Here is a 23,782-nt window from a genome sequence, read left to right as displayed (position 1 = left end):
GTTGGAAAACCACGACGACTCGGATCCAACGAGCGGAATCGAACCCACGGAGAGACGAGACCAAACAAAAGGCGGGTTGTGGGTGCTGGTTGTCGGCTAGCGGGTTGTGTTAGCTTCGTGTAGCCGGGGACAGCCCGCTGCACACGGGGGACAGGGAGCTCCGGGTCCCGGGTCTGGTTCACCGGCTCCGGGGGACGAGAGCAACTCTTCTGGGTGTTTTCATCTCTGCTCGGTCAGTGAGAGGCTCGAGTCCCGGTTCATCACCGCCCACTGGTGGAGGAGAGCCCACCCCCATGGAGAGGGTCCTCCTCCGGACACACACATATAAACACACACTCGCACACACACACACACACACACACACACACACACACACACTCTCACACACACACACACACACACACACACACACACACACACTCACACACATACACTCTCACACGCACACGCACGCACTCTCACACACACGCACACACACACACACACACACACACACACACACACACACACACACACACACACACACACAGTGTAACACACACACAGTGTAACACACACAGTGTAACACACATTCATACACACAGTGAAAGACACACACTCGCAATCAAACACACAAAAAATATAAAATGAAATGAAAGATTCAAAATTACTAAAGAGAAATGAAACAAGCGAGACACACACACAAACACACACACAAACACACACACACAGTAAAACACACATACATACACACAGTGTAACACACACACACACACACACTGAGTGAAACACACACAGAGTCAAACACTGAGTGAAACACACCCACACACACACACATTCACAATCAAACACACTGTGTGAAACAGACACACACACACACACACAGACAAACACAGAGTGAAACACCCACACACAGTGTAAAACTCACACACACATACACACTCACAATCAAACACACTGAGTGAACCACACACACAAAATATCCACAGTCACACAAAATTAAAGATTCAAAATTACTAAAGAGAATTGAAACAACAAGAGAAACACAAAAAACCTGCAGATGCTTTTAGTCTCTTTCAGCCCGAGGCTCCTCTACAGTGAAGCTGTTTTCACCTTTTTACTATTAAGAATACACATTTTGTTAAATCCCACTTTTATTCTCTTGTTTGAGTGAGAATGAATGAGATGAGTTTGTTCTTCTCAGACTTTGTGTTCTTGTTTTCTCAGGTTTTAAAATGAAGCAGCAGCAGAGTCAGTCGTCCAGTTTCCATAAAACCACTGAGCTCTCGATTCTCTGGTGAGAAACAGAACTGAGCCTGTGAACTGACCTCCAGCCTGTTTCTGTTCTGCAGTACCTTGCTCGTGGATCCTCCGGCGGCTCGGTGTGGGGAGCTGTTCCTCGTCTCTCTCATCCAAACTCCTGGAAATAAAACCAGCAATAACTCTCTTTCCAGAGAAAACCCAGCCGGCGATGACCTCAGGAGAGATTCCTCCCAGTCTGGACGGCCTCCTGGGACTGGTGGTGGTGGTGGTGCTGCTGGGCAGGTGGAGAGACCGGGTCCTTCTGAACGATTAGAGAGAGGTCTGGATTTTTGGACCACATGGGAAACTGTTCAATATTACATAAGGGTCTCCAGTTTCTCTAATACATAAACCAGCCCCAGACACAGGACCAAGCATCATCGGAGCTTATTCATCGATGTATAATGCAACAAGGTTAGAGCTGATACAGAGCGACAGGCGGGATTAGCAATAAACTGTCTGACTAAGCTCCTTTTATCTATTGATTTTATTTCTATATCCCCCTGAAATGTCTCCAGGTTTATAATCTAATCTGTAGCTTAACTTTAATAACATAATGGTTTTAAAGCTGAAGAACCTTTAGTTTCTCTTAACCTGTGATTAAAACCTTACAAGCTCAGAGTTTAAAGTAGATTTAAAATTATTGCAGATCTGCAACTAATGATTTTGATTATTCATTATTCATCTGCTAGTTTTGCTTAGTTTGCAAAACATCTAAAATAAGAAAAACGTCCTCGTAATCATTTGTTATAGACTTTTACTCAGTTTACAGAGACATAAATTAATTAAAATTAAAATGAATTTCATTTTGGATAACGTGTGTTCAGCCTGCTTTATAGACTTTATATAAAAGGAGAGAAGATGAAAGTGTGTATTCAAAGTGCGATTAGATTTTAAGATTATAAATTAATACTTAATATAAAAATGTCAAATAATTGTCAGCTAATTCTGCCATTGGACAAAGAGTTTCAGCTCTAATTCATCACATATTATATACAAACACTATATATCAGGATCAAATTCAAGATGTGTAACACTTATTTCTATATATATCTTTATGCACAACCTGACTCGTGTGTGACTCAGAAATCAGCCGACGACAAAAGGTTTTGTTTTAAAACACAAAAGAGAGAAGCAGCAGTGTTCTTGAAATACAATGAGAATTTATTCAAACGGTGCAAAAAATTAATAATAATATAATAATAATAATAATAACAACCTAACATAAAATCTGATGTTCTTTCTTTCCAGATTGCACTGTCACACAGCCTCGGGAGACTCTCCTCTCAAAGACAAAAACAAAACATTCAAAAGATAAAAAAATAAGATGAAACAAAATGAAAAAAAAAACCAAACAAGATCAAAATACCAGGACAACTGAGATCAAGTTGAAATAATGCACAAATTTGGTAAAAATGAATTGCGGTTTACATGCAACAGTTCCAGTCCCATGCAACTCTTAAGCATTCCATGTCAATGTCACCGATGATGAAATATTCTGTTTCCACAGAAACGACAGTGTTTTTACAATATAATATATAAAAATATACTCGGGTCAGTTGTGTTGCAAAACTAATTCTGAGCCATTTCTCTTCAGGTTCGGAGGAAACGTGCAGAACGCTCCCGTCACGTTTCAGCATAGCATGGGTTGGTTTTGGTAGGAGAAACAAAAAAAAAAAAAAAACGGAAATGAAATGTACAAATCAAAATGCAACAAATAAAAAGCCAGACTGCTATGACAATTAGCCATGTGAGAAAGAACATCCTAACTCGCCTTAACTAAACATTCCACAAGGAAACCTATTAAAAAAATCTCACTATAAATATATATATTCTCAAATGGTATCTCGTTAGGTCAGCATTAAGGAAATTAGTTTGCAATGAGGGAGCCGTCTGGGAGTGGCCTTCAACAACAGCTCTGCACCGAACCCAGGCTCGTACACGCTCATCGTCCGTCCCTGCTTCAGTTTCCAACAATATACATTCTTACCATTTCTTTTAAAAACACTGTAAAACTTTGGGCTTTTACAAAAATAACATGGAACATACTCGTACAACCTCTCATTGTTTTTTTTTTAAATCTTAAATACAAAAAAGTCTAGCCTGTGGAGTCCGATGTTTTGAAACACAGTTCTGAGGCATCCGTTTTCGTTGCAAAAATAAAAATAAGAAATGGATTCATTAAGCTAGTTATTACTTTGGAGGGAGGACAGAGAGAACGCACACATACACTTTTCTTTTTCTTTGTTGAACAGGCATCGCTTTCCCCAGAGGAAGAGAACATTTGATGGGATTTTTTAAATGCTAGTGCATGAACACGTCAACACACAAACACAGCAAATGTTTTCTTGGGAAACAGTGTTTTTATTGTCCTTAAATGCACGGCAAAAAAAAAAAAAAAAAAAAGCCTCCCTCCTTCATTTAACAGCATCTGCAATTGTTGGAAAATACCTAAACATATTGTTATAGTGTTAAATTAGTACGTGTGAGATTTATTCCTCTGACATTTTGGTCATTTGTGTTTGTAGTTTGGGTTTCGAGCAACGAGGGCAAACTCCAAATACTGGATTCAAAGAAAAAAAACAACTAAATCAAGGGCGCCCTCAACTGGGCAAGGCAGTGACTTGCATACTAAATTGTGCTTTTCTATTGGACTTCATGCCGGAGGAGTGGAGCAGCGAGGGTCCCTCCACCATGGCTTTATCATAAGGGAGATTATTCAGTATTTAAGTAGTCATTTTGACATTTGCACAACAAAAACAGCCTTAAAATGATAACAAGGAAAAACTCAAAGACAGAACATCCGCTGGTATCAACTCAGTGATACTCTCTGCCGGGCTGAGAAGAGAATAATGGCATGATTTCAAAAGCGTCAACACAAATTAAAATAATATTAATATGTTACAATTTAGGGGGCAGTAGTCGTCAAGACTGCAGGCGATGAAGCAAGCAGTGGATTATGGGATTTAGCTCATTTTTTTCTTTTCAGAGGAAATACATGGTGATGCCGCGAGGACAAATGTCAAAAAAGGCAACTAGGAAATTGAGTTAGACGGTGACACTGGCACCGAAATGCTGCAGCTCTACAGTAACTGAATCCTTTAGAGAAAAAAACCCTCAGGCCCCTAATTTCCCATGAACAGAGGTGGCAGTGTCTGCAGAGATGAACACAGGACGACAGTCAGGCCACTTCCGAAAAACAGCAAAACATACGGTATCGACGGACATCAGGAAAGTGCTTGACTTTGTGCAAAAAAAGAGAGAGAGAGAGATAGATCAGGTTTCGGGGGCGAGACAAATGCCAGGAGTCAGGACGTCGCCTTCAGTAGAACTTTGAACATTTTGCAGTGGGCGACCGAGCCAATGAGGAGTGAGATGTCCCTCCGGGGAGGAGACGTGAACCTTTAGTGTGACGATGAGAAACCGTTTTTCTGAAAGCAGCAGCAGAGTGTCGAGGGTTTGTCGTGACGTTCGGGGAACCAGAGCTCGTCAGTGCAATGTGAATGATCAGTGAACGAATGCAAAGCAGCATCACAGAAACAGAAGTTGGAGACAATTACGACTGCAGACGTTTTCCACTCTGATGCAGACTCGTGTGAACGGATTAATTAACAACTCCCGTCGTTTGCTGTACAGAAACTTTGACCCGTCTGAAATCCAAAATGTATTGCATGGCATTTTAAACAAACCTTATTTAAAACGCTATATTCAAACGCGTCTCCAAATTCTGCTGGTCTGGATGTGACATCTTCACCTTGTAGTGTGTTGTATTGCATAACCTGCGTCGGCCACAATAATCAAACGCCCCAACACCGTCCCATTTTGAACAGAACCAGGAAGACCCGATAGAGAAACATTCCAACCACGTGTGAAACCCTCTGAATCAGGCTCTGGGAACAGCTTCTTACTATTGACCTACGTTGCTATGTCTTCTTGTTCTACGACGCCGGGTCAATTATGCGACCGACTGCTGACATCTTCAAAATCCAATGTATAGATATATGACTTGGACAAAATGTATAGTTTGTTTCAGCCGGAGAGGATACTACTAACAATGCAGGACAGTGGTGTTGGATGCATGGACATTTACGTGTTTGCAAATCCGGAACGTTAGCACCACAGCAGCCTACAGAACGCTTGACGATTAGCATTGCACGGTAGTTGCAATTTTGCATTACGCAAATGGGGACCGACGAAAGAAAAGGATTGACTCTGCTGTTTCCCGAGGTACGTGTGATGCAAGCATCTAGTAACAGTAGTGTCAAATGAAATCACTGATATCACCCTCAGAGGATGTGACTTCAAAATGCTCAAACGTCCCTCAACTCACCAGCCGAACATTATCACGGAGCACAAACGGAGAGGAGACACTCGTGCCCTTTGTTGTTTGTGCTTGCATCGCTGTTTGTGTAGTGTGAGTCTGACTTGGTGTGTGTATGTGTGCATGCACTGTGTGTAGATAAGTGTTATGTACGACGCCTGCCACATACATTCTCTCCACTAGGAGGAGACAATAGCAAGGCGTTTAAAATGTGATAAAGGAGGAGAGCCTGCAGCTCACACACAAACACACGCACACACACACACAAACTCATACACGACACCTGCATAAGAGCCACAGCAAAATGTAACAGAAGTGCAGTTAGTTTGTCCTATGGTCTAAAACCATCTCCCCTGCAGTCAGACGTCACCCTGCTCGTTCAGGACTGGAGTCGACTCTCCGTCACGCACTGAGGTGGAGGTGACACCGCGGAGAGAGGGAGCGGGCTGTCCCACGTTCATCTCGTCCGTACAGAGGCTGATCCGCTCCAGCCGTCACTTTAACTGAAAAAGGCCACTCAACGAATTCGAGCCAGAGCAAGGTCCGCTCAGAACCTGTGGATGGCCGGCTCCGGCTCCCTCTTCTTCAGCTCCTCCCGGTAGCAGTAGGAGCAGTAGTTGCCCGTCTCGGGGTGTCCGAAGTAGGGGCAGCTGGGTGTTCGACAGCGGCTGGACGGCAGGCCGGCCAAACCAGCGGCGCTGCCCAGCGAGTAGTGTCTGACGGGGGGTTGCCCGCTCCGAGAGTCTAGGTTGGGGTGGATGTCCCGGAAGCCGTTGGTGTAGCTCCCAGCAGCAGCAGGTTCAGACACGGGGTAGTCTGGTGGGACGAGCTCTGGGGGGTACGAGGGCGCGAGGCGGGAGGGACTGAGGGAGGAGGGGCCTTGTGGGATATTGTACTGTGGGTGCGAGGGTCCCTGTGTTGTGGGGCAGTGTCGCGGAAGTGTGGCGTACGAGGGGAGGCCGGGGTAGGAGGTGACTGGGGAGCCGCCGGCTAGCTGCCGCCGATTCTCCATGTAGCCGTGCATGTGCAGGTGCTGGGTGAGGGGTGCGGCAGCAGGAGTCTGATCTATGAAGGAGGGCCGGGGGATGGGAATGACCCCAGAGTACATGGAGGGGCTCAGAGGACAGGATTTGAGAGGGTTGAAGGAAGGGGACGAGTTCTCTGACAGCACCTCCTTGGCCTCGTAAGGCCGGTAACTCAGCTCCGTACCAACAACCACCTCCTTCTTGGATGGCTGGATGCCGTTGGTGACGCCCTTCCTCTCGACGTCCCGACGCTGCTGCTCCTGCTCAGCCCGAAATCGCTCCTCTGCGTCGGTCAGGTAGCGCTGGATCATCTCCTCCTGGAAGGGCTGCCTGTTGCTCGTGGTGAGCAGGCTGGAGAAGATCAACTTCCTCTCCCCCTGCATGGCGGCTCGCAGGATGCCGAGGCTGACCTTCACGTCCGCACTGTACTTGTACGTCTCGTTCTCGATACTGCTCCCACCGCTGCTGCTCATACTGCTTCCCGTTCCGTTGAGACGCTCGCTACCTGAGGAGGGGGAGCCTTTCCCAGAATCCTCCGAGGCCTGGGCTGAAGGCGAGCTGTCCTTGCTGCCCTTCCTCCCCCTGAATGAGCCCTTCTTCTTCTCCCCGCCCTCCTGCTTGGCACCTCCAGCTCCAGCGTTCTTTCCCGTCATCAGGCCGCCCACGTTCTTTTTCAGCTTGCTGCCCAGGCTCTTGCCAAAACTGCCGAGCTTATTGGCCACAGAGTCTGCCCTCTTCTTGTCTTTATCCTTGTCCTTCTTGGTTTTGTCCTTCCCTGCTGTCCCCGTTCCTGTCCCTGCCGAACCCGTGCTAGAAGAACTAGACGAGGACGAGGAGCCGTTCTTGGCCAAGGTCCCGCCTCCAAAGGTCGTTGATCCCGTGGTCGTGTCACAGTTGCCGTTGGAGCTGCTGCTGACTGACTCCTTGTCAGACTCGCCTGAGTCAGGAGGCGTGCGTGTATCCTCTCCTGCCGATGCAGTGGGAGACTCGGGCTGTGCCAGAGGCGCTTGCTGCAGAGAAACAAAGCAGAAGCACAAGCTGGAAAAATACTGTAGATGTGTATGAGGAAAATGTGCATCACCTCCCACCCACTGGAAACCAAAAATATATAAAATTTACAAGAAATGGAGGTTACTTGTAGTTCAGATTCAGTGTCCTGCAATCCTTAAAGAAGGAAAGTCAAATTCACTACAGTACAGGCCCTTCCCCCCCAGGTGTGGGGGAAGAAAAAATCAGGACATAGCAGTTTTGAAAAGAGAGATTCATAGAGTTGTGTTTTTTGCAGACCAGAGGCTTCTCTCATATTTACTCACGTGCCAAAGAAGCTGTAAAGAATAATACTAATAAATAATTCTGTATATTGGTGATGACCTACATAGTGGTGCAGTCTTCTGATCCCAAACCAGGAGGAGTCACAGTCTCACAGCAATACAAACCATCACAGCTACTTGGTGGCAGCATTGACAAACAGAGTAAGTCCCTGAATCACGTCCAGAGACTCCTGCACTTCCCAAATCTCTGCAGCTCAACCATGAAACTGCTCTGAACGTGTCCCTCCGAGCAGCCTGGTGTTAGCATGTAGCTCACAAGAGGACCTTTGTCGTGGTGTTTGTGTGACGTTATGACCCGAGAGGTCCAGTAAATTGGGTTTTCACAAATGGTTTGTACAGCAGTCAGCTGCTCTTATGTCTTAGGGAAACTAAAAGCTCTTGCCCCGGTTTATAATGAGTGTGGAAAATTAACACTAATCACAAGCGGCTGTAACACTTGAAGTCAACAAACGACCTTGGCAACGGCGTGATTATCACATTACAAGGTGGTTTTTTTTAATTCCAAAACTCAATTTGGATGGTATAACACTGAGTGAGTCTTTGGAGCAGAAGGTCTAATAACACGTATGATTAAACCTGTTTACACAGCAGCTCTGTAAACATGGCTGTGGACGAATGTGTGGACTTGGATCTGTACCTCGCAGGGCAGAGGCAGCCAGGTGACCGTCATGTAGCTGTGTAACATCTGGAGCTTGGCCTCCAAAGAAAGGGCCACACTGGAAGAAAAAGGGAGAGAGAGAGAGTTAGTGGGAGAGAACGAGAGACAAACTTCAACGAGACGCGCGCATCATCGAAAATTATGTTGATGTTACTTGATTGTTAAGAAGTATAACAGTATCCTTGCTTTTAGACAGTACTGAACAGCATTTGTGACCTGGATTCTACAACATGATCCTATGATTAAATGTGAGGTATGTGCAACCGCAAAGTAGATCCAGATGTGGTGGCAGTCGGGCTGGGTGATTAAACAATCTTGATAATTAATATGGAATAAACAACGAGCAAATTACAATTACCAGTTTGGCACGAACCTCCTCCACACTATAATGCTATTAGACAATAATATGTCATACCTGACATGTCTATGGCCAAAGCAAAGGAAAAAAAAAGCCTCATACACATCGTTGGAAACTTAGCAACTGTGAGAAGAGTCAGACGAGAGGAGGAAACTGTGGTGGAAAAGAGTTACAGAAAATCTGTGATTTGGAAATGGTTTCTATTTATAGAAGTGGCTAAAACAGGCAAACTGGTGTCAACAAGGACAGGAATCACACCAAATGTTTTCCACCATTTGAAAAATAGAGACACAAAGACTGCATCCCCAAACTGTTAACAAGAAACTGGAGGTGATGTTCGTTCAGACTGAGAGGTGATGGCTGTGACGTCAGCCTTCGGTTTGTGAACTGCTGTTTTGAAGTCCTCAATTTTGCATCTATACTGATGTTATACATCAAGTGAGAAGTAAAGTAATTTTCTCATAGACTTTTATAGAAACTGACTTATTTTTGCAACCAGTGGAGTCACCATCATTCAAGAGGAAACCGGCTTCAGGTGCTTCCTCATCGGCTTCACTTTACGCACCCGGAGTCTACGTCCATTTTTATATTTAGTCCATGATTCAAGCGAGCTCAACCAAGCGAGCTCCGGTTGGAGAAATGTCTGAGAGTCATCACAATGTTGAACCTATTTTTTCTGTTTTCATCACTATTCTTATAGGTTACAGTAAAGGTTGTTAAATTGAAACAAACAAAATACCGGTTGTCTTCTTTAATTTAGGCTGATAATAAAACTGCAGGTTCAGTTTCCACACTGGTGGTATTTTGGCTCTGAATGATACAGTAAATGGCAAAAACACTAAACGTCTCAGGCCGCTGTTATGATTTCTTGTCCTGCAATAAATAGCCTTTTAACTCGATGACCTTTTTCCAAACAACGTTAACAGCCACACGTGTAATATCATCTCCGTCCACCATTTCATCTAAATTAGATATCCACGGTGTCACCAGCTGACGGAACAAGGTGCAGGATTATTTTTCTTTCTCACTGAGAGGCTATTTTGGGTGCTCCTTCTCCTGCTCCATTCATAGAAGGTATTTAGAGCTAATCTTATTGTCACCGGCAGTGAGTGTGGCTAATCTGGAGTCAGGGGGTCAATCCCCACACACCCACACACTGCTGCCTGTCACACTGTACACATGCAGGTGTCACTCTCTGTTTTCATCCGTATCCTTTGAGACCCTGTGCCGGCACTTGAGACAAGTCATTCTGTGAAAAGCCACTGAATGCATAAATTTGAACCTGACAAAAATCACAATGTAAATGCACGACGTGTTCTTTTGAAAGACCGTACCTTGCCAGCATCACATTGTCTGAGTCATCCTTGCCCCACTCCCAGTCTTTCCCAGGATCCACAGCGAAGTGCAGAGGCAGCATTTTGTGCTCCGAGTCCGTGAGAGGGATCACAACTGCGGGTAGAGATGAGGAGGAGATACATTTATTTGTATTCAGCATTCTGGATTGTCTACAGCCAGAAGTGATAATACACGTTCCACTTTCTGTAGCCTTCTCCGTCTGAGCAGTTTTGTTTGTGGACGCTTCAAGCGGTTTGTTTTTGAGCTGATATGAATTCAATGTCCGAGGAGCATCTGGAACTTTAAGGATAATCTTGCAAATTGTGCACAAGAATGTCAGCACGGTTTATTGGTTCAGTTCTGTTATCGACGCTGCTACTTTGGTTTCTTTATCTTTTGTACTTTTTCCTCCTCTAAAGAAACCTGTTTAAGGCTGGGCACGTTATGTACACTACACAATCATAAAATCCTATCAATGAATCAATCATTTAACTTGAACACTAACAGGTGGTTGTTGGCTCACTTGCTCCCTCGCTCTTGAGCTAGAGAAGCCACTGGACACACTCCAAAGCTCATGGGCCATTAGTCATCATTCTCAAATAAACTGCTTAGGTCAATATTAAAAAAAGACTGAACCATCAAGCAAGAGCACCAGGTGCTAAACGAGAAAAGAAGCACGTAGTGATTACTAAATACCTTTGGCTATAAACCCTCTGAATTATGATTGAATATTCAGCAAACCTAAGAAACAATTAATGTAAACAAGTTATGCACTTTATTGACGTCATTAAATATCAGCTCCTCACTAAAAGGCTGTTAAATTAGAATGATGATGCCAAGCGTTACCTTGCTCTTTGGAGCTGTGCTTCTGCTCCATCGAGACCAGCGCTGAGAAGTGCGCCTGGTCATACGCCAGGACCAGCGGCGAGCGATGGCACTTAGCAGCTGGCACCTCCAGCGGTAGGTATATGCCTCCGAACGGGATGGGAGCAAAGGCTGCGGAGGAGCAACAAGGACATTAACCGTCAGAAAAACACAAGTTAAGCAATATTCACAGACGTCTAGAGCAGAGTGGGAGAAGGAGAGAGGGTGTTAAGAGAATTAACAAAGCAAAGCATATTAAAAGCTATAGCAACAATCACACTATTAGTTAGGCAGTTGCTTTAGTTTCCTCACAGGAGAGCAGGATGTGGCAGAGATTAGAGCGAGTTGGAACGGGTCAGTGGGGCTCCATTACATGTGCTCTCTGCTACATGGAGCTTTTGCATTAGTCCAGATTGTAAACACACATTAGGGGGTCGGTAGCAGACAGACAGGGCCGGTAAGAACTTTATGGATTGTTTTATGGTCCACTGGTTGACCCGATTGTCCCGATGCGCCCGGAGCTGGCCCTGATCCTGACCTTCCCGGGCCCCCTCCTACTTGACCCACGAGCCATTTGCCATTTTGACCCGACAGCTACGATCCTCCCTCCTGTAAAACTGTTAACTCCATCTGCCCGTATCCGAATATGTCGACCTATGCGGAGCAGGATGAGGTATAAACACACAACGTTTATCAAACAGATTATATTCTATAGAATCGAATCTGTGAGATAAGCGAATATTGGCATTAACGTATATAAAATACAGAAAACCTCAGACTCTGCAGCTTGGTGAGAAGCAATGCTTCATCTCCTCTACTTACAAACTGAAGCACAGCACCTTTAAATTATATATAACAATATTATGATTAATCTTATCTGCACCCGATGCATCAGATCCATTTATACTGGCTCTCCCAGATTTCGTAGTATATTAATTTTTAAACATAACACACGACATACACTCAATAGTATCCTTATTGCCCAGTATGCGCAACTAATACATATTTTAAATGGAATCAATAGTCTATCTATGTCTTTCTATCTTGCATTCATACAGAGAACTCAACATTGACAGCGACCATACAGAATTATGGTCATGCTTTAAAAACTGTGTGTGAATCTATGAGAATCGCATCATGCATACATATATTGTCTTGACTGGTACCACGAAGGTTACTAATGTGAAGGGCGAGTTTCATTTGATGCACATGCACATGAATACATGTTCACGGATGATTTGCTCATCTTGTCCAGGCTGTGGTGTGTAAACACTGTTGCCAGTTTGCGTTAATCAAGTGTACAAGTTGTATTTCACTCCCGCTTTTTTGTTTAAAAAGGCATAAAGTCACAGAGCTCAGTTCTGGACGTGGCGGACGATGCGCTGCCCGGTGACGTGAGCGAGACAGACAGAGAGCGATGCACTGCGAGCCAGCGCGTCATTTCAAGTGCGACTTGCTGACGTCAAACTTGGAGAGGAGAGAACAAGGTTATCTGATTGTTGTTCCAGCAACTCACTCTCATAGTGGTTTTTATTCTCTTTTCTGCTTCATCCTCCCATTGAGGTTTGACACTAGTGGGAGAATGGCCCTTGTGGAATTAGAATTGTGTAGTGAGGAAATAGATGCCATTGGGCTTCAGGTTTATTCAATGGTTTACCATCAGTTTTCATGTAATAAAGGGTCCAGGCAGCTGAGAAAAAGCCGGACACATACTGCCGCTGAACTCAATGTGTCACACCCCCCCCTCTTTTTTCACTAATTGACAGACATATTGATTGATAACTCCAATCCCTGAGTACAAGGCTTTTTGTGTGTTCCTGAAAATGTATGCGTGTATGCACAGAAATGGGTCAGTGGTAGTAGTTCATACATTACTACTTCAATAACTCAAACTCGATCAATGTCAGTCTTTCACATCACACCACGTGCACTAGTGATGCCGGGCTCTCAGAATATTTACCCTCTCCTCCAGAGTCCCTGAGCATGGTGTCGGCCACCACCACTATGGGTCGTCTGAGAACGTGGGCCAGCACAAAGACGTGAAACTCCTCCAAACTCTCGTAAACCGGTTCATCCGAAGACTCCGCCCTGAGGACAACAGCAACATAGCTTCTGGTTTAGACACGCACACACACAAACACACACAGGTTTACACTGTTTCATGTGTGTTTTAAGTTAACGGTAGACTCTTTGATGGCCACAAAAACAAGAAGAACATTGAGACTTGTCTGTATTTAAAGTGGTTTTGAGTATAAAAATGACATGATTTAGATTTCAAAACGTTCAAACTGAAATTGTTAACCCACATATTTATTTATAATACAGTAAATTGCAGATGAACTAAATCAGGGCCAGTCGCTGAGTTCTGATTGTGAGCGCAGTTGTTTGTTCATGAATAAAAACATGAGTACGACCAAGTATGCGGTGGGTTAACAGCCTCAGCTTTGTCTGAGGCAGACTTTACCCGTTGGTGCCGTTGGTGCTGTAGTGTATTCTCGGCTCACTGGAGGCTAACTTCAACAGTTCATTCCACTCCTTCTGCCACTCCTCCTCCGTGTACACCAGACCGGACTGAGGAGAGAGGAAACACACACGCAAACACACAGTTAGAGAGCGAGTGTCAAATGTCACAAAAGCATGCGGTGCGTTATGGCATCTAACCACAAGGTTGCATGCTGACAATTGAGAGACGGGATTAAACCAGAGCTTTTACGACCTCCTGTGTCATTTGAACAGAGGCATTAGGAGCCTCATCAACATCCTGATTTTGAACCACCATATATGGAGAAGAAGAAATCTTTGTTTCCCCTTCTCACACATTCACACAAAAAAGCTTCCCAGTGCAGCCACAGTCATCTGCCGCTGCCCACAGAGCAGCTCCTCTGGAACATTTTTGCTTTCAGTGTTTTTCTTAAGGACACCACAGAGATACAGTAGCTGTTGACGAACGGCTGAACATCAGGCAGTCATGTGCGCGTGGCTCGTCCTCTGTGGGCGTCTGCACACTGTGTGCAGCCGCTGTGGAAAACAAGCTTAACCTCTGCTCACACCTTGTATGTGTGTCTTGTGTGATCTGATCACAAGTGGGCCGCTCAAAGTACGTCAGTTCAGACTCGGCATTAGAATGCGTCTCCGTGAGTGGGACAGCTTGTGATTGGATCTCACTTCCTCCCTCTACATGCACACAAACACATACAGGCAGGCGGGCAGCTGTTGAAATACCTGTATACACACTGAATGGCCATTTTATTAGGTACACCTGTGCACTCTAATGCAGTTCAACTGTTCTGCCATAAAATAATCTTTTATACTGCCAAAATTATCAGCTTTTTACTATACTTTTTATCATTGTAGCAGCGTTGGAGATATTACAGAGGTGTTTATTGAAATAAATACTTAGGAAGTGAGGTCATAGTTGGCCGCGGTGTACCAGAGGTGTGTCTCACCCTCTGGCCTCCTTACATAAGGGTTAGAAACACTTCACAACATAATGTATTAGAGCTGTTGAATTGAACTGTGGTAACTTTTGCAGATGGAGCTGATAAAGGGGACAATGTTTGCAAAGCTCCATGTTTACATAAAGAAGCAATCGGAAGAAATAAGCTTTTCATATCTAATACCAAAATGTCTTCCTATACCTGCTATACTAAAAGCTTCAAATATTATACTGCTACAGAATGAGTATTATGTAAGTGATGTCACAGGACTGTTGTGCCATATCAGTGTTTTGTCTCTGGTGTTGTTTCCTCTTGTCTCTGTGTTTTAAAAAGGAGCTGGAGGCGCACAAAGGCCCTTATTTGTTCATTCTCTCTCTGTGTGGTCAAATACATCCAACAAGCAGCACTCTGATCAAACGCTCGCCACAGTCTCTCTGCTTTGGGACCCTTGGCTTTGCCCCCACACAGTCGGCACAGAGCTACAAAGATGACCCAGAGAAAAGTGCAGCCTACAAAACAGACCTCTTTGTTCTGCTGGGTCTGCTGCCACCTCCACCTGCGCTTCAGTGCCTCTCTCTCCAGCCCGTGATCCATCAGCGCGTAGAGCGACTTGCGCAGCATCAGGTCCCGGTCATGAAAGCCCCACATGCCTGTGTTACAAAACAAAATGATTGAATTTAACAAAACATCTGCAGACTGCACTTAAAATGATAAAGAGAAGCTGTTTTTTTATTTGTATTATTGTGGTGTTTGCCTCTTGAAAGACCAAAATAAATGTAATATTTATTTTGCAGTAAATGAAAGGCTGAATTAGCTACTATTTTTGGCTTCAAATACTTTTAAACTAATATTACTTTCACATCTACTGTCCAGGAGATGCACTACAAGACCTGGAACAATGCCTGCACATTAGTTGAAGCATTATCAATTTTCCGGACAAGGGCTCCTAAGTGGGCCACAAAGGCTAAGTGAGTGTGCAGTGCAACATTGTAAAACGCAATTAGTGCTTACGCTAACAATGGCGCGCTCTTAATGAACGTTAATAGAGTGTGAAACCAGCACAGTACTGGGGTCTTGTTTGAAAGCTCTGCGATACTCACCGAGCGAGGCTGCGTGTAACAGGCAGTTTCCATCTCCGCTCGTTGCCAGCGGCAGCAGATTCTGACAGTTTGAAACTACTTTTGTCCACCAGTTCAGTCGACCTGCAGGCGAACGGCAAGAAAACTTGACTCATCGGTTTGAATTACAAATATGGCGCAGTGCTGAAGTGCAAATGTTTGAGTCATTTACAAAAAAACTGTTGGTAGAAGAGCTTAACTGGGTTGTGGAAATGAATGTGGATAAATATTTGGGATATCTACCAAATGTTCAAAGCCGAGCCCCAAAAAGTTGAGTGCCAGATACGACAAAGGAAACAGGCAAGTCACCTAAGAACTGTGTTATCTATTACGACTGGTGTTGCTGTGACCTGCAAGCTAACAGAGTAGAACCCTGGAGTCAGACTTATCAAACCAACCGGCCCAAAGCTCTGAAAATCCACAGGGAATTCCCTCTGAAAGCAGAGTTAGTATTCAGTAGAGCCCTGGTGGCTAGAAACCTTGTGGGCCTGTGTTCAGGCTTCTCTCACCTGCATGCTCCAAGGCCACCATCATCGACTGCTCTATGAGATCCCTCTCGATGAAACCACGGAAGTCATCCTGGTACACGGTGAGGTCTGGTAGTTGGAAAGTGCACAGGGGCGTGTCCAGAAGCGGCTCATTGCTGCTGCCGCCGGTGCTGGAGACGTGAGAACGGGCCAGGGACACGATGGTTGAACTGGCGTGAGAAATACCCCTGGACAGCCGCTTCTCTGTGGCTGTTAAAAAAGACAAGCAGAGGATGAGGAAGAATATCTTTGCTAACCAGCAATATACGCTTGATTCCCGGGAACCCTGTCGAAAGATGTCAGAGGGAGCCCATGTGAGAAAACAGCAGAATGTCTCAGGATGAAAAAGAGCTGCCATACCAAACAAGATGCAGATGAGGAAGTCAAATTTGGCAAACTAAATTTAAGAGCATTTGCTGATAAGAGGCCTGTGCTGGTGTCAAACTAAAACTGCGTACAAAGAAATTTCTACAGTTTATGTCTGAAAACAGCTTTAGTAGACACACAAAAAGTGGTTAAGAAAAGAGGTCATTTTACATTGGTTACCGATGGTTTAGATCAATATCTTCACTTACTGGGTCACAGAGTACCTCTCCATCTTAAACTCTGTTGTGACAGATACAAACATCTCACTTGCCCGTGGCCTCACCTTGCACCACCTCGTCCTGCCGGTGGAGGATGGGCCGTCCTACCCTCGCCATCTCTTTTTCCAGAGGCAGAAACGTTCTATCCTCTGCGAAAGAATACGTCAGGTTCCCAGCATGCACCTGTCGAAGCTGCTCGAAGTCGCTGAGTGCAGCAGTGAAATCCCAGTTCTTGCCTACGGAGAGAGGGGAGGGGGAGGGGGGGGTGTTGAGCAAACAGGTCCAGTGTGACAACCTAAGTCTTGTTACCATTTCATCCTTAATGAGTTAAAACATTTTCCACAAGTTGATGCCACCATAGGCTGCTTATCTTATGTTAAGGTCACCAGCACATTCCTTTGTTTGGATAAATATGAGAATGTGAAGCACGTCTCCTCTCGCTGCTGCTCACCGTCTTGCGTTGAATTTTTAACCAATGTTCTTATCTGCAACTTGTGTTGCTGCTAGGCAACAGGAGCCCATTGACTCCAGCTATACTTTCTTTCTGTTTGTGTAGGATAACCTAATCAGCAGTGACAAGGCAGCAGCACTGACTGAGACAGGGACCACAACCCCCCCCCCATACCCTCCTCCTGAATTGACATTTTCCCCCCTTGCTCGGATAAAAAATGATTTAATGTTTATCGATTCAAGTTCTTGTAGTTTGGGATGTGGTGTTGTGAGAAATTATTGTGTAACACGAGGGCTGGTCAATAAAGTAGAGTATTTTATTAAGGGTCTCATCAAGGCCAGCGGCTAAATAATACAATACTCTGCTACTCACCCTCTAGCAGATCTCTGGCCAATCCCGGTTCAGCTCCAGTGGAACGGACAAAGTCGGATAGGACTGCGTCCATATCCACGGTCATGTGATCATGAAGTCACAAGTTGGAGGGTTGCTTCCGGGCAGAAAAAGAAAAAAACAAACAAAACGAGGACACTGCTCTCCTCCTTCAAAGGGCACCAGGGGGGGAAGGGTGAGGGGGGGGAGGGCCCTCTACCTCGAGCTGCTCTACCAGCCACACCTGAAACAAGAGGACAGACAGAGGAAGATTAACAACTCAGGTATTAACTCATCAGAAGTTCAACATTGTCCAGAAAGATTAATAAAAGCTTACATGGGATTGAATGAGGTTTCACTGCTTGAACGTGTACAACAGTGACTGAGAAGCAAATTGATATAATGACCCAGTTGAATCCCTTTTCAAACACGGCCCGGCTGCTTTTGAACTTGACACCTTCGCAGTCACTTGACCCGCCCATGACAACAGCCGAGGCAAACACAGTGTTTCACAAAAGAACATATTTGCATTGAAACCGAATAAAACCCCATATGACAACATATCGTGCGGGTAATTTCAGCTGTTTGTCTTCAGATTAGATCCTGTTTTTATATACACTTCTCCATTAAAGTAACTTTTTATTAAATTGTTGTGAATTCAGAAGCAAAAAAAACACTCAATAACTATAGTGGAGACTATGACTTTTAATTGTTTAAGTGTTCAGCACGCAGCCCAAATAAACTCTGCTTTCCCTCCAAACCAATTAGAGACAATCAGATACTGTAAATAAAAGCCAATATTTGTCTGTTTTCATGGCAAAATTTATATTTTCAGTACAAGGGAGAAAATGGGCCTCAATGTCACATAAATCCTCAGTAGATATGTATATCTCTTTTACGTTCATTTGAACGGCGTGATACGAGGAAACACTACGTCTTAAAGAAGTCCCTCTGAAAACAAGTAGCATCAGTTGGGCACCAAAAATCAATCCAGAAACATTATTGAGAGAGCGAGAGAGAGAGAAAAGGGCGTCAGTATCAATCGGGCCGTTGACACAAAGGATGAAGACGGCGATCAATACCAGACAAGAGGACTGAATCGAAGTAGCACTGGCTCAAAAGCTGTACTTTGGGGAACTGAGGCTAAAAGCCCTTATTTTACCAGGAAAGAAGTTGAGAGCGAACAGTCACATCAGCAGTTCTCTGAACCACATCTCGACAGTTACAAGCCCTGCTCTGTAATAACTGTCCGTCTCGAGCACTTTGCTGTAAGTTAGAATACTACAAACTAGAACCTGACTGATGTGGGTTTCTGAAGCTGATATCGGGGAGTAAAGTGATAAAAATACAATGGCAATGATTCCTGAGATGATGTTGTCAAACTCACAGAAATGTAGTGGAGGCTTGATACTTACCATACTTAGCATAACCTTTACAATAGATACAACAAATACAAGTAAATATATGGAACTTGAAAATAATACAGAAATAAAACATAATCCAATACTCAGAACTTAAACATAAATATAGAATAACACAGATACTGATATGTCTGCTCATATCAGCAAACAGATGTCCTGGTTGGGCTCTACTATAAATTCTGCTTTTCAGACATTTTAAATATGTGGTGCTGATCAATGCAGGTTAGCAAGCGAAACAAATATTTCATCTTAGACCTGCAACACTGAAAGCAAATCTCAGCTACCCACAGTATGCTAATTATACTCCAAGTCGTATGCATGATTATCAATCACTAGCATTAGTCTTAGGAATAGAGTACTTCCTTTCCGCATATGATTTAAATATCCACCATGTAGTACACAAAGATAATTACCCTGTTCTGTGCATATTTATAACACCGCTGTGCACGACTGTAAAACCATCCTGTCACTATGCTTCCTTGAAGTTCACAAACTGCCTGATCTAGGTTTGACTGACCTTTCATTTGTATTTCTTTTAAATCTACCTACAGTCATCTATTCCCATCCGTCCCCTGGCTCATCCACCACCCAATGTTCCTGCCTCATCTCTGACTCAGTGAACTCTATTCCACTGTGGCTGATGAGTCACGAGTTTACTCTTCTTACACCTCTCTCTCTCTCTCTCTCCATCGCTCCCTCGCTTCACGCTCTCTCCCTGCCTCCCTCAGATTCTCCATCATTATTAAAAGCCGGGCAGGCAGGCAGGCAGGCAGAGGAGGAACAGACTTCAGCACAAAAGGCCTTTCTCAGCCAGCGGAGTATTTCCAGAGCCTTCTCTGCAAAGTCAGGCATTCAGCAGTCTCCCCCTGCAGGGTCTCTTCGTTTTCTTGCAGTCTTTCAATTCTATTGCGTTCAGGTTCACTGATCACAACATGCGTACGAGTTAAGAGATGTGAGACGGGGGGGCTGCTCAATCATTTCAAACCACAGGGTATCTAAACAGACTCCGGCTGTATTCGGACTGAAACAATTGCGTGTTTCACTGGGTTCTGACCGACAATAATACTCCAACAAACAAAGAAACAAAGAACAAAGAAAAGGCAGGGGCTGTGATGGAGTGAGTGTGTTGCTATATAGGCATTGACTTGTGACACCAGACTCATGTGAAGCGATGCCTCCATGAAAGAATATGACAGTAAGTTTCCAGAGCTGTTGACTCAGTTCTGTTTCCATCATGGAAACAAAAAATAGAGAAAAAATCCCCAAAGAACAAAGAAAGAAAAACATCAGAGTCTGAAGTTTTAAAATTACAGAAAAAAAAAGTGTAATCAATACAAAAGTCTCAGTATTGATGTTTTTTAATAGGCTAGCGCTATTAAATATCAATACTGGAAAATCATTGCATTCCAACCTGCATTTATAATATTATTATTATAATATTTGGGGTTCAGCACGATCTCCACTGATTCTGATAACTTAAGCCTCTGCCCTGGACCTTAAAAGGTACTATGTATAGCCTTTAATTTGTTTACTTTACTGCAACCCTTAAAGCTCATTCAATGGCTGAGTGAATAATCCCCGTGGTTTGTCTGCAAATACAAGCATATCAACTGACAACAAGGCACTGACAGCCAGGAAACAACCCACAACAGTGAAGGGTGATAAACGTGAAGGGCTGTGGACAGAATGTACCAACACAGATCAACAAAAGGCCGGCTGTTGTCACCGTGGGCCTGAAACATCAGCCATTCCTGTGAGCCCACTACGACCACGTTGATGTAATGTCACGTGGGCCTTCTTCAGAAAAAACAGAAAGAGTCTGTACTAGGGGTGTCACGATACCAAAAATTCAGTAGTCGGTGCCAATACCAGTAAAATAACACGATTCTCGATGCCAATTTCGATACCACGGTAAAAAAAAAGTGCATTATTTGGATGTTGTTAATGTCATATACGGTAGTTCAATGTGCTTGCGCTGCGCATATACTGAGGGTTATACGGTAGTTGCGGACGCATGTGAGTGACGCTTTGTTGTGAGACACGTTATGCATTAAATGACAATGCCACGGTCACCTGCCTCACGCCGGGTTTACACCGGACGCCAAAGCGACTCATAAGCGCAGCACCAAGCCTTAAATAACAGCTGGCTCCAATCCACTCCCATGCGCCGCTTCAGCTTCCGGTGTAAACAACCATGTGCCGGCGCGGTAGGGATTAGCGCGGCGGCGTTGCTTCTGTGTCCGGTGTAAACCCGGCGTCAAACGCAAAGTACTTCCATACCCGACTCTTTGTGCCTTTTTAATAAACAAGTCGAGGTGGGGCGAACGCTGCAGCCGCAGTTGCCGTATTGGTTTTCTGAATGTAAACGTCGACTGGCGCAGCACCGATGCTAATGCTAAGTTGCTAACAGCTGCTGGCATCGAAGCTGACGGTGCCTACGGTACTTCAAAAACTTGGGCATCGGCATCGTTTTGTTATCTTAGTATCGACAGGTATCGTAGGTATCGGTTCTCGTGACATCCCTAGTCTGTACTCCTAGTCATACTGAGTCCCACAAGGCCTCTGGTGTTACAACGTAATACCATCTTTTTAAATGGTTTAGATAAATCTGCATTCATTAGAATCATTCTTTCATTTTTTTTTACAGTTCAACCATGAACTTATATAGATAAACAACTCTAAATAAATATAAACAAAAGAAAACACAAGAACAACCAAAAACATACAACTTGAATTAGGAAAATTGTCTATTTTTTATTATTGCATATAAATACCTTTTCTGAATCGCTTATTATGACAAATACAAGTTTTCATATCAGCAAACATAAACACTGAGACAGATTGGCATGTGGAATTCTCGCATCAGCTGTTTCAATCAACAAGACAATATGTCAATAAGATTTCAGGAGGCATAATGTAAACAAAATACCATTTTTCTATTTATTTACTGGATGCGACTTAAGAGCATATTAGCAAGTCACATCGGCCTATACAAGTCAAGTATTATTAAATTTGTAACTTGATTACTTCTAACACTATGATGCCTTTTAACATTTGTGCAATATAAATTAGACATAAGACAGATTATTGCACAAATAGTATCTTGCAATAGCAGACGTGACACAACATGCAGATATTAAGATTTATGACATCAAAGTTGAGGGACGATGTGAGTTTAAATTCAATAAATGAGATAAATTGTGGTGATGCAATTTGACGATTTTGCAAACAAGTCTGATATTGCAGCTCATGATTTACCATTGTTGTCAGTAGTTAGAGTTAAGTTATTTTTTTTGTGTGGCCATGAAAGTTAGGCTGACGTTCACTTCTAAAGTCAAGACTGCCGATGCATTGCGATCACATAAAAACGTTAAAAATGATACTTCTTCCCAGTCAAAATACTTTTTTACTTAATGGCCAAAAATGTCTCAACTTGGCAGCCGGCAAAGACCAACATCCATACCATCAAGACCCTGTGGATCACTGGCTAACGCTAACAGCGCGGCTGCCAGCGCGGGGCAGGCAGTGATTTGTGTCTGGGATGGCTGAGCTTTTGTCTGGCAGGAGGGCTTACGTAACAGAAGCTGCTGACAACACGTGGGTGCTGAGCTGAGGGAGAATGGCTTGGATCACTGACGGACAGGGAGGTCGGCGCAGCCCACTGTGTCGGCCCCTGCACCACCAGAGGGTCAACGCACTGCCGGGGCATCACAACACCGATTGTTTTGGTAGCCTTCAGATTAGTTATGGAGTAAATAGTTTCATACTCTACTTATGGAATATGTGGGACCACATTCGTGACATTACTCACAGTCTGGACGGGAGAAATAGCTGAGTCTGTGGCCACTGGGTTTCCACTGTTGACCTATGAGCAGCTGAACTGGAGGAGCTTAAGGGGCCTGATCATCCTGACAGCAGTGGGAGTACGGGGAGTTGTTTATCCAGCTCTTAGCTTGAGGGGTTCAAGAAGCCGGAATCTCTAAAGCTGAGCACAGAATAAATGACTCTGTTAAACTGGCAATTTCCTATTTGGATGCAGGAAATTATATGACGACACTGATCAGTGAGTTAAGGGGAAAATAACACACCGGCCAAATGGTATCTTTCTTAGGATCTTCCACAGAAATCTAGTCTGGTTTCAGACATTTGATTCACTGCACACTTTGAAGGACTTTTCCTTTTTTAAACAAAACACATGAAATGTCAATCAATGCTCTTTTGCGCGCTGTCCACACTAATATGGATATTTGACAAAACAAACCTTTTCCCTGGCGTTTGAGGCTCTTCATCCAGATTTTTTTAAATGCCTTCCAAAGTGCACATTTTCAAAAACTCTCAAAAATCTGTGTATCAGTGTGTACATGTAAATAGTGTTAAAACAAATATGTCACAGTTTACTTCTCACATGCCCACTGCGCCAGAAACAACAACAACGGCTTTATAATGATTTCGATAAGTTTGGTTTGCACTGCGAGGTCTTATTAAGTTTCCAGTGAAATTAAGCATTACTGCACCACATTACCGGTGTTCACAGGCGTGTGCCAGGCCCGATAGTAATTGGACCACAGTGTTCTTCTCTGGTATTTGACGGATCTTTGATGTAGACTTTATCTCCACCTAATGGCCCGGCATGTTTATAGTGTTTGTCGTCTTTTGTGTTCTCGCTTGAATGGAGATATTCAGTCAAATGGATGGAGATTTT

General features: G+C 44.0%; 1 protein-coding gene across 1 annotated transcript in view; it reads right to left on the bottom strand.

The window, feature by feature from the left end:
- Positions 1-2,422: 2,422 nt before the first annotated feature.
- Positions 2,423-23,782, bottom strand: part of otud7b (OTU deubiquitinase 7B) — a 34,307-nt gene continuing 12,947 nt past the window's right edge. Inside the window, exons 2-12 of the mRNA XM_061081245.1 lie at positions 17,663-17,903; positions 16,905-17,075; positions 16,238-16,465; positions 15,711-15,812; positions 15,133-15,260; positions 13,638-13,744; positions 13,134-13,261; positions 11,156-11,305; positions 10,309-10,423; positions 8,596-8,674; positions 2,423-7,637 (exon numbers count right to left, since the gene is read on the bottom strand). Coding sequence (XP_060937228.1) covers positions 6,150-7,637; positions 8,596-8,674; positions 10,309-10,423; positions 11,156-11,305; positions 13,134-13,261; positions 13,638-13,744; positions 15,133-15,260; positions 15,711-15,812; positions 16,238-16,465; positions 16,905-17,075; positions 17,663-17,747 — 2,781 coding nt within the window. The 5' untranslated portion in view covers positions 17,748-17,903 and the 3' untranslated portion in view covers positions 2,423-6,149. The remainder of the gene's footprint in view (positions 7,638-8,595; positions 8,675-10,308; positions 10,424-11,155; positions 11,306-13,133; positions 13,262-13,637; positions 13,745-15,132; positions 15,261-15,710; positions 15,813-16,237; positions 16,466-16,904; positions 17,076-17,662; positions 17,904-23,782) is intronic.

Source organism: Limanda limanda, chromosome 11, assembly GCF_963576545.1.
Source record: "Limanda limanda chromosome 11, fLimLim1.1, whole genome shotgun sequence".
NCBI classification, from domain to species: Eukaryota; Metazoa; Chordata; class Actinopteri; order Pleuronectiformes; family Pleuronectidae; genus Limanda; species Limanda limanda.
Note: the sequence above shows the minus strand (reverse complement) of the source record. Positions and strands in the feature narration are given on the sequence as shown.